This window comes from Rhinopithecus bieti, unplaced genomic scaffold, assembly GCF_001698545.2.
Source record: "Rhinopithecus bieti isolate Rb0 unplaced genomic scaffold, ASM169854v2 scaffold_12070, whole genome shotgun sequence".
NCBI classification, from domain to species: domain Eukaryota; kingdom Metazoa; phylum Chordata; class Mammalia; order Primates; family Cercopithecidae; genus Rhinopithecus; species Rhinopithecus bieti.
The window spans coordinates 2,266,422-2,277,434 of NW_016807449.1; the positions used below are offsets into that span (position 1 = coordinate 2,266,422).

The 11,013-nt window shown below is 52.1% G+C and overlaps 2 protein-coding genes across 14 annotated transcripts in view; both read right to left on the reverse strand.

The window, feature by feature from the left end:
- Nucleotides 1-2,474: 2,474 nt before the first annotated feature.
- Nucleotides 2,475-6,714, reverse strand: RPL13A (ribosomal protein L13a). Of its 4 annotated transcripts, XM_017882198.1 has the most exons (8): nt 6,629-6,714; nt 4,381-4,453; nt 4,006-4,071; nt 3,727-3,828; nt 3,440-3,525; nt 3,202-3,261; nt 2,772-2,894; nt 2,475-2,588 (listed from the first exon to the last, which is right to left on the reverse strand). In XM_017882198.1, exons 1-8 carry the CDS (start codon nt 6,641-6,643, stop codon nt 2,484-2,486), a joined length of 630 nt encoding a protein of 209 aa, XP_017737687.1. In that variant the 5' UTR covers nt 6,644-6,714; the 3' UTR covers nt 2,475-2,483. The 4 variants fall into 4 exon arrangements, with proteins under 4 accessions (XP_017737687.1, XP_017737685.1, XP_017737686.1 ...); XM_017882196.1 differs by having other exon boundaries at nt 3,202-3,525; nt 6,629-6,688; XM_017882197.1 differs by having other exon boundaries at nt 3,202-3,525; nt 6,635-6,673.
- Nucleotides 6,715-7,285: 571 nt separating this feature from the next.
- Nucleotides 7,286-11,013, reverse strand: part of FLT3LG (fms related receptor tyrosine kinase 3 ligand) — a 20,904-nt gene continuing 17,176 nt past the window's right edge. For 6 of the 10 annotated variants that reach the window (XM_017882194.1, XM_017882191.1, XM_017882189.1 and 3 more), the window contains one exon: nt 8,420-8,644. In XM_017882194.1, the coding sequence (XP_017737683.1) occupies nt 8,594-8,644 (51 nt within the window). In that variant the 3' untranslated portion in view covers nt 8,420-8,593. Of the gene's footprint in view, nt 7,531-8,419; nt 8,697-8,781; nt 8,872-11,013 lie in introns of those variants that run through there. The other 4 variants (XR_001887339.1, XR_001887340.1, XM_017882188.1 and 1 more) reach the window with 4 other exon arrangements.

Here is an 11,013-nt window from a genome sequence, read left to right on the forward strand (position 1 = left end):
CTCTCTCTCTCTCTCTCTCTCTCTCTCTCTCTCTGTGTGTGTGTGATCCCAAAATCTTGGTGCTCTTTTATTTTTATTTTATTTTTGAGATGGAGTCTCGCTCTGTTGCCCAGGCTGGAGTGCAGTGGCACAATCTCGACTCACTGCAACTTCCGCCTCCTGGGTTCAAGTGATTCTCCTGCTTCGGCCTCCAGAATAGTTGGGATTACAGGCGTGTGCCACCATGCCTAATATTTTGTAGTTTTAATAGAGATGGGATTTCACCATGTTGGGCAGGCTTGTCTGCAACTCCTGACCTCAAGTGATCCTCCTGCCTTGGCCTCCCAAAATGCTGGGATTACAGGCGTGAGCCACCGCTCCTGGCCAAGAGTTCTTTATAGCAGGATACAAGACCTTCAAATAGAGATGACTTATAAATATTTTCTCCCAGTCTGTGACTTGTCTTTCCTGATGGTGTCTTCTCGAAATCTTGAAAATTTTTAGCTGGGTGCGGTGGCTCACGCCTATAATCCCAGCACTTTGGGACTCTGAGGTGGGTGGATCACGAGGTCAAGAGATGGAGACCATCCTGGCCCAAATGGTGAAACCCCCATCTCTACTAAAAATACAAGAATTAGCTGGGTGTGTTGGTACGTGCCTGCGGTCTCAGCTACTAGAGAGGCTGAGGCAGGAGGATCACTTGTATTCAGAAGGCAGAGGTCGCAGCAAGCCAAGATCATGTGTGACTCCATCTCAAAAAAAAAAAATCTTTAAAAAAGTTTTTTAAAGCCCACTTTCCCATTTGCTAATGGATCATGCTTTTGGAGGGTAACTGTACTATTTCACATGGAGTTTGTGAAGTTTAAGATTATGCTTTAAAGCCGGGGGCGGTGGCTCATGCCTGTAATCCCAGCACTTTGGGAGGCCGAGGCGGGCGGATCACAAGGTCAGCTGATCGAGACCATCCTGGTGAACACGGTGAAAGTGAGAGACACGGTGAAACTGTCTCTACTGAAAATAGAAAAAAGCTAGCCGGGCGTGGTGGCGGGCGCCTGTAGTCCCAGCTTCTAGGGAGGCTGAGGCAGGAGAATGGCGTTAACCCGGGAGGTGGCGGAGCTTGCAGTGAGCGGAGATCACGCCACTGCACTCCAGCCTGGGCGACAGAGCGAGACTCGTCTCAAAAAAAAAAAGAAAGAAAAAGATTATGTTTTAAGTCTGATTATTCCTGGAGTAGGCTTCGCTGGTGAACGGGAACCCATGTGGGGACTCTGGCAGGGGTAGGCACCACCCATGTTCACTGATTCTCAGGGAAAACACAAGCCACTGTGGTTCCACAGAATGGTGTGGCAAGTTAGAGTCTGTCAACACAATGCATAGCACTGTCCACTCATCTCTCTCTGGGGTAATGTCATACACGTAGTATACAACTACCTAAGGGTTATCCCTGAGTCTTGGCATCGAATTGCCAAGGACAGCATGAATCCAGATTCTTTTGCTTCACAGCATGTTTACCTTTAGTGTTGAGGCTGAGTGTGGTGAAGCCCTGGGTATGATGTATTACGTGACATGACTGCTGGACATCAGTAAAATGGGAATGGGGCTCACCCCAGCAAGCTTTGACCTGGGACATTTTATTAAATTGCTACCAAGTACTAAATGCTCCCTATCAATGCCCTTTCCAGGTTTCAGAGCGGCAGACCTAATGGGTTTCGTGCATAAAGCCTAGCATTATGTTATTCCGATGCTTATCGTTTGCAAAATGCTTCTTTCTACAGACTGCTGGGACTACAGCAGCCTGGCAGTGGGTGATGGGTCCATACTTTGCAGCTGAATTAGAATGAGAGTTTTACATTAACTGGAAAGCGCCAGGTACTGCCAACCACAATTATTTGGTTTGTAAATGGTGTATATAAAGGATAATTCAATTTAGGGCAAGTTACAATTATTTTTCTGTGTATTAGCACAGCCTGTTCTACTCTCTTCAACTCACCCCATTTGCCAGGAGCCTACCTCCACAGCAGACACAGTGCAAAGATGCCAGATTTCTTTAAAAGCAATTTATTTCTCATTACAAAATACAGGTGAGGAGCACAGGCGATGCCTGTAACCCCTTGGTTGCGCATCTTCCCGGTCTATTTCTGCTTCTAGAAATATCCTGTGCACAACAGCAAGCTCATGCTGTTCCCAAGTGCTTGCACATTCTAACAGCTGCAGAGTATATGACCAGGAGGAAAGTCCAACAGATGCCCCACTCACAAGGTAGGGCCCTCCAGCCCATCTTCTGGCTCCCTTTTGCTAACAGTAACTGGTTGCTCTTCCTATTGATCACTAGATAAATGGCGGCTGCACATTCTCGTGCTTTCAGCAACCTCGGGGAGGCAGTGACTAAGACCCTTTCCTGGCTCCCAGGTTCCTATGTCCCCGCGCCTGTGGCACCTGGATACTGTTGCCTGGGTCGCACATTCCAGGGCGACGATGTAGAGGGCAGGCCAGCATGAGGGAGTTTAACAGGTTCTTTCATTGGCTTCGGACCAGGAGTCCGTGGGTCTTGAGGACCTCGTGTGGTCAATCTTCTTCTCCACGTTCTTCTCAGCCTGTTTCCGTAGCCTCTGCCAAGAGTAAGTGCAGGTGGTGGTGGTCAGGAGGGGTTCGATTACCCTCATTACACGGACTCCATCCCACCCCAACCCTGGCTAGCCCTTTGCCAGTTAAGAGTCCTCTGTGGGCAAGACAGCACCTGTCAGGCCCATCCAAGAGTGAGATGTCCCCTCAGCACCAGCCCCTGTCCTCACCATGAGCTGTTTCTTCTTCCGGTAGTGGATCTTGGCTTTCTCTTTCCTCTTCTCCTCCAGGGTGGCTGTCACTGCCTGGTACTTCCAGCCAACCTCGTGAGCCAGGCGCCCCAGATAGGCAAACTGGGGGTTGAAGATATGAAGTTGTAAGGACATCTAAGCTCCCACACCCTGAGGAGCCAGAGCTGGTGAGAGCTGGGAGGTGACTGACAGCTGGGAATATAACGCAGCTGTTCCTGCAGGCCTGTTAGAAAAGCACCCACCCAACCCTCCTGGCATCAGCTAAGCCGTTGGCATTGTCGCCATTCCCGCAGGGACATCCGCAGACCATCGTGAGATAAGGACATCATCTGCCAGGCTCCGGGCCCCAGGGTTCCTCAGCAGGCCTAAAATCCCCAAGCTAGATGGTGCAGCATAAGCTGGGACTCACCTTTCTTGTAGGCTTCAGACGCACGACCTTGAGGGCAGCAGGAACCACCATCCGCTTTTTCTGTTAAAGAAAGAGAGGGGCTTAGAGCCCTGGAGGGACAGAGTGGGAAGGAGGTTGGCTGGGCAGGCGTCTCAGCCAGTGCTGCTTTCATGAGGATCAAACAATGTAGGTAATTGTGGAACATCACGGACGCCACGGGCAAGGCTGCTGCCTTGTGGGGGGAGTTGGCACAGCTCACCTTGTCGTAGGGCGGTGGGATGCCGTCAAACACCTTGAGGCGGTCCAGGGCAGCCTGGCCTCGCTTGGTCTTGTGAGGCAGCATGCCTGTTGGGTGACGGATAGCAGGCCCGGTCAGAGGGGCTCATAAGGACGCCCACCCTCCCCACGGAGGTGGGCCCACGGGTGGCCTCAGATGGTAGTGCATGTGGAGTCATCTCATGGTCGAGAAACTCGAATGTGAGTGGGAGAAGTTCTCATCACCGGCCGCCTGCCTGTCACCACCTGCAGTCCCCACGCCCCGCTCACCTCGCACAGTCCGCCAGAAGATGCGGCTGGGGGCCCGGAAGTGGTAGGGGCCTCGGGAAGGGTTGGTGTTCATCCGCTTGCGGAGGAAAGCCAGGTACTTCACTAGGGAGAGGGGAGACTGTGAGGCCCGCCCGGTCTACCAGCACCCCCAAAACCCCACTTCCAAGGGCCTTCTTAGGAACCCCAAGTAGTCTCTCCCAACACGGCTGGAATTGCTTTCAGAGTCTCAACACCCCATTGGGAGACCCTCTCCAGTGCTCCTCCCAGGCCGTAACTTACACTTGTTTCTGTAGAAATTGCCAGAAATGTTGATGCCTTCGCAGCGTACGACCACCACCTTCCGGCCTAGGAGGGAGGGAAAGGGTTAGGAAGGGCTGAGCCACCTGAGGGTTCTCCCACCGCCTGTGCAGCTACCCTCCAGACACAGCGCAGTACTTGCCAGAGCTAAGTTCACGTTTAAATGAAAAGCTAGCCTAATAGAAATCCACTTCTTGAGCCTGGAGTCCCCAACCCTGGGGAAGAGTGGCTGGCAGGTCTCAGAGCGGTGCATGGGGTTGATCTCATGGCCGTGAGACTCAAACGAAAGATGGTGAATGTTGCTCATCACCGACCGCCAGCGGGGGCCCATGACGGGGGCCGCGAGCAGCGACTTACCCAGCAGTACCTGTTTAGCCACGATGGCCGCCAGGCGGCCCAGGAGATGGCCTCGACCATCAAGCACCAGGACCTGTGGGAGACAAGGGCAAGAGGGCTCAGAGACAAGGACAACCTTTCTGTGATTGTCCTCACAAGCGAGCATTCCCTTCTTTTGCCCTGCCAACAAGGTGCCTTGCACCCAGCCATCTGAGCTGGGAACTATGCACTAGAGCCCCACTCTACAGATGAGGGAACGGGCTGAGAAAGCAAGGCTGCCTCAGGATCAGTGAGTGAGCAGTGTAAGGGGCCCAAGCCTCCTCATATCTCACTTCTTCTATGAGTATGATTTTATACTCAGATTGTATTTTGCAAAGCAACAGGATTTGAATGAAGACCAGCAAGGCTCTACCCACTGACTATCCAGTTACAAGACCTTGAAGCTAATAAACTGTAGGATTTGTTTTTGAGACAGGGTCTCGCTGTTGCACAGGCTGTCCACCTCTCAGGAGCAAGCCATCCTCCCACCTCGGCCTCATGAGTAGCTGGGACTACAGGCACACACCACCACACGCAGCAAATTTTTGTACTTTTGTTGAGTCAGGGTTTTGTTATGTTGCCTAGGCTGCTCTTGTACTCCTGGCTCAAGTGATCGGCCTGCCTCAGCCTTCCAAAATGCTGGGATTACAGGCCTGAGCCACTGTGGCCAATCAATTGTAGGATAACACAATCTAAATATCTTCTAAGGTATAGGCTCTTCCTACCATGAATTTAGTTTGGAAGAAAACCGAATTTCAGGTGGGATGAGATTAGGTAGTCAAAAGTCCATGCTAGCTCTGCTATAGAGTCACTCTGCTTTCCGGGGTAAACTGCTCAGACACCGAACCTCAGCTTCCTCCAGAGCAGAAATCCTGGCCAGGCGCGGGGGGTCAAGCCTGTAATCCCAGCATTTTGAGAGGCCTAGGCAGGCAGATCACTTCAGGTCAGGAGTTCGAGACCATCCTGGTGAATAGGGTGACACCCTGTCTCTACTAAAAACACAAAAATAAGCTGAGTGTCGTGACGGGCCCCTGCACTCCCAGCTACTCGGGAAGCTGAGGCAGGAGAATTACTTGAACCCAGGAAGTAGAGGTTGCAATGATCCAAGATCGCCCCATTCCACTCCAGCCTGGGCGTCACAGCGAGACCCCGTCTCAAAAAATAACTAAAAAAGTAGAAATCCTCATTGTTTTAACGCAAAAGCATGAAACACACACTTGTTATTACACATGCTTTGTAAGCGTTGGTACAAAGAATCTAAATCCAAACAGACTTCCTGAAGTCGTGACCTTGGCCAAAAATCACCAATCACCAAGCTTTAATTTCCTCCTCTGTAAAAGGAGGACACCCTATCTACCTCGAGAATATCGTTTAGCGAACTTCGCAAAACACTGCAAACTGTGCTGGGCACAAAGACACATGGTTGGTGAACACAACTTGCCTAGATTGGCCTGGCTCTGAAATGTCCGCCCCCGCCCCAACCACAGACAAAGAAACCTTTACAGGGCCAACCCCTTCTTTATACTTAAGTAGCCACACCAGGAGCCAGGGAAAGGGCGCCCAGGTGTCTGCAGGCCCAAAAGATGTTCCGACCTTGTGGAACCATTCATCACAGCTCTCAAGTTCCAGTAATACGCCTCACGACACTCGCCAATCCCCAAAACCAGGGAAAACGAGTTCATTCCTGAGTACCCGGCAGCCAACAGCTCTCTCGACACCCCGCAGAAAGGCACTGGGAAGTAAAACAACCGGAGCTGCAGGGGACCCCGATTAACACCTCCATGTGAGATCAAAGCAGCCCGCGCACTGGGCGGGATGAAAATACCTTCCATTTTGGCCAAAACTTATTGCCCCGACACCGCCTGGTCACACTTCCGCGCGTTCCTCATCGCTGAGGGCACACAAAGGTCCAATTCGGCCAAGACTCGACCCCAGGGCCCCCAGCCACTACCCGAGTTCAAGGTAAGCGAAGTCTAGTACCAAAATACCTGTCCTGTGCTGGAAGCTCCGTCACCCTCGCCTCGAAAAGGAAATGCCGCATTGTAGCCAACCCTAGGCCTAAAGAGAGCCGCGGCATTTCCTAAAGATGCCCCTTATCCCAAAAGACTTCCATTTTGCTTAATTGTGGACGTTAAGCTCCACGAAACATGTAGGACAGAGAGGGTGCGACCCCATTCCGGCCTGTATCCCACCCGGCCCCGTGCCGCCCCGGCCCGCGAGGATCCCCCACCTGCACCTCTGCCATCTTCGGCAGCCGCCCGGGAAAGGAAGCTGTTTTGTCGCAGGGTTTCTTATCCCTTGAAACAGGGGCGGCAGAAGTGACGCAACGCGGACTGCGCGAACAGCTTTCTGTGTTTTCATTGGTCAAAGCTTTCTGCGCGTGCGCAGAGATTCCCTACGGGAAGGCGGGTCCTCTTCCGAATGTCCAATCCGGACATTCTTCCGGTTGGACCCCCGCAGTCAGCGCTGTTCCCTGCGAGAGATCATGTGGGGCGTGGAGGCGGTGCTGCTGGAGCGCGGCCGTCCAGCCTCGGCGGCCATGTTTTTGAGAGGCTGTTCATCTCGTTCAGATGCCCTGTCCGCCATGTTTGTGAGGGGAAGCGGCATTACCCCTTCAAGCGACTGAAGCCTGCAGGGCTTCTGGTGGCCCGCAGGGGGAGTCTAGACCCGTCAGGCCCTCCCTTCCGCGCTCAGTTCAGGCTTACTTTATTTTCTGAGACAAGATGTCGCTCTGTCTCCCAGGCCGGAGTGCAGTGGGGCGATCCTGGCTCACCGCAGCCTCGACTTCCCGGGCTCAAGGGATCCTCCTGGCCTCAGCCTCTCGAGTAACTTGGACTACAGGAGCACGCCACCATGCCAAGCTAATTAATATATATATGTATATATATATTTATTTTTGTTGTTGTTGTTGTGGCCCGGGCATGGGGGGAGTCTTGACATGTTGGCCAAGCTGATCTCGAACTCCTGGGCTCAAGCGATCCTCCCGTTTCAGCCTCCTAAAGTGCTGGGATTACCGGCGTGAGCCCCGGCGTCCTGCCCATTCTAGGCTTGGAGATTTGGATTCTTGTGTCTGGTCGACTTCACTCTGACCTGGACAAACCCCTGGCCTTATCCGGGCCTCAGTTTCTCCATCTGTAAAACAGGTGGAGGTGGTCTTCTCCAGGGGCTCTAAGAGTGGATGAAGGAATGGCTTCTAGATGCTTGGCTGCATCAATCCGCTGAGCGTTCCTCAGAGGAACTTCTCACTTTCTGGACTGTCGGCCTTTGCTTCAGTTGGGTCCCTTGCCCAGGATGCCCTCCCCAACCCCTCCAAATCTAGCTTGTCACCATCGCAATGCCCTGTGTCTCTGGAAAGCCTCTTTGATCTTCCAGCCTGGGTGAGTTGCCCTCTGCGGGCTCTCACACTGCCTCTGTGCTATCTCTATAGGAGCCTATGGCATCCTGCACCCAGGCTCGCTGAGTCTCTTGTCTTCTCATCGATAGCCTAGGAGACCTGGGGCGACTGGGCTGGTTCTGACTCAAATCCGGGCTCTGGCATTGCCCTGTGCTGGCCCAGGGCTCCAGGGGACCTCAGAAAACACGAATTGAGGCCGGGCGCGGTGGCTCAAGGTGGGCTAAGATGTAATCCCAGCACTTTGGGAGGCCTACACAGAGCGGCAGAAAGAAGGAGGAGACGGGCGGATCACGAGGTCAGGAGATGGAGACCATGCTGGCTACACACGGTGAACCCCGTCTCTACTGAAACATCACAAAAAAAAAAAAAAAAAAACAAAAAAAAAACTACGCCGGGCAGGTGGCGGGCGCCTGTAGTTCCCAGCTACTCAGAGGCTGAGGCAGGAAGAATGGCATATAGGGGCGCGGCGCTCTGCCGTGAGCTCGAGACTGGCACTGCACTGCGCCAGCCGGGGACAGAGCGCGCCTCGTCTCACAAACAACACACCCATACCACAACTGAAAAACCAAGATTCTGAAATCAAAACGACCCCATTCACACCCATCCACAGACAGACCTGGCCAGAGCTGGTAGAAAAGGATGATTTATATACAATTTCATGGGGACAAGGGCTTTGTACAGAGTTGGGTTAAGTGGGGCCGGTGCTGGGTTCTGGCGTTGCCTCCATCCTGGGGACAGAATGAGAGGGGTATTGGGCCCAAGGAAGGGACCGGCCTCTAGCCCACTTCCTCTGTGTGCCGGCTATGCATCCTCTGGCTGGTGACTCCCCTCTGTGTGCCTCAGTGTCCTCCCCTGTAAAATGGGATGATAGACGTGTCTGTCTCACTGGGTTGTTTAGGATCCGCTGACAGAGGAGAGGGAAAGAAACTTAGCTCAGGGCGGGGCACAAATTCATTCCCAAAACACCACCATTCCCAGCAAGCGCTTACTGTGTGCTAGGGCATTGCTGTCCAAGAGAACGTGGCCATGACAGAAATGTTCTCGGATGGGCGCGGTGGCTCACGCCTGTAATCCCAGCACTTTGGGAGGCCAAGGCAGGCAGATCAAGAGGTCAAGAGATCAAGATCATCCTGGCTAACACGGTGAAACCCCAAACCCCGTCTCTACTAAAAAAAATTAGCCAGGCGTGGTGGCAGGCGCCTGTCGTCCCAGCTACTTGGGAAGCTGAGTCAGGAGAATCACTTGAACCTGGGAGGCGGAGGTTGCAGTGAACCGAGATCGTGCCACCGTACTCCAGCCTGGGTGACAGAGACTCCGTCTCAAAAAAAGAAGAAATGTTCTCTATTTTTGCCTGGGCACGGTGGCTCACACATATAATCCCAGCACTTTGAGAGGCCGAGGTGGGTGGATCACCTGAGGTTGGGAGTTTGAGACTAGCCTGACCAACATGGAGAAACCTCATCTCTACTAAAAATACAAAATTAGGGCCAGGCGTAGTGGCTCACACCTGTAATCCCAGCACTTGGGGAGGTTGAGGCGGGTGGATCACCCGAGGTCGGGAGTTTGAGACCAGCCTGACCAACATGGAGAAACCCCATTTCTACTAAAACTACAAAATTAGCTGAGGCAGGAGAATCGCTTGAACCCGGGAGGTGAAGGTTGCAGTTAGTCGAGATCGCGCCACTGCACTCCAGCCTGGGCAACAAAAGTGAAACTCCCATCTCAAAAAAAAAAAAAGAAAGAAAGAAAAGAAATGTTCTCTATTTTGCTCTTTAATATGGGAATAACCAGCCACATGTGAATACTGAACACTTGAGATGGGGCCGGTACACTACTCAGGAGGCTGAGGCAGGAGGATCACTTGAGTCCAGGAGTTCGAGGCTGGACTTAAACTTCTTTTGAGACAGTCTTGCTCCGTCACCCAGGCTGGAGTGCAGTGGCACGATCTCAGCTCACTGCAGCCTCTGCCTCCCAGGTTCAAGCGATTCTTCCTGTCTCAGCCTCCTAAGTTAGCTGGGATTACTGGTGGTGCTACCACACCCAGCTAATTTTTATATTTTTAGTAGAGATGAGGTTTCACCATGTTGCCCAAGCTGGTCTTGAACTCTTTAGGCTCAAGTGATCTGCCAAGGAGTTACAGGTGTGAGCCACCATGCTGGGTGAGACACAATCAAATTAATATCAGGTATTAGTCGGGCAGGGCGGCTCACGCCTGTAATCCCAGCACTTTGGGAGGCTGAGGCGGGCAGATCACGGTCAGGAGTTGGAGACCCAGCCTGGCCAATATGGTGAAACCCCGTCTCTACTAAAAATACAAAAACCAGCGGGGCATGGTGGTGGGCGCCTGTAATCCCAGCTACTCAGGAGGCTGAGGCAGAAGAATCGCTTGAACCCAGGAGGCAGAGGTTGCAGTGAGCTGAGATCGTGCCATTGTACTCCAGCCTGGGCAATAGAGTGAGACTCCATCTCAAAAAAAAAAAAAAAAAAAAAGAAAGAAAGAAAGAAAGAAAGAAATCCCATCTCTACTAAAAATACAAAAAATTAGCTGGGTGTGGTGGCAGTCACCTGTAATCCCAGCTACTCGGGAGGCTGAGGCAGGAGAATAGCTTGAACCCAGGAGGTGGAGGTTGCCATGAGCCAAGATAGCACCACTGCACTCCAGCCTGGGTAACGAGCAAAAGTTTGTCTCAAAAAAAAAAATTATAATAAAAAATAAATTTAAGACAGGAAACAGATTGGACAGGCACCAGGTTGGGAGGAAAACTGCTCAATGTATTACCTTTTCTTAAAAAAAAAAAAAAAAAAAAGCGTGGGCGTGGTGGCTCACGCCTATAATCCCAGCACTTTGGGAGGCTGAGGCGGGCAGATCACGAGGTCAAGAGATTGAGACCATCGTGGCAAACATGGTGAAACCCCACTACTAAAAATACAAAAATTAGCTGGGCGTGGTGGCACGTGCCTGTAGTCCCAGCTGCTCCAGAGGCTGAGGCAGGAGAATCACTTGAACCCGGGAGGTGGAGGTTGTAGTGAGCTGAGATCATGCCACTGCACTCCAGCCTAGGTGACAGGGTGATTTAGATACTGGTCCTTGATCTGTTAACAGTTATTGGAAAACTTACGTATGTTTCTTTTTTTTCTTTCTTTCTCTCTGTCTTTTTTTTGTGACAGGGTCTCTCCCTCTATTGCCCAGGCTGGAGTGCACTCATTTTTTTTTTTTTTTT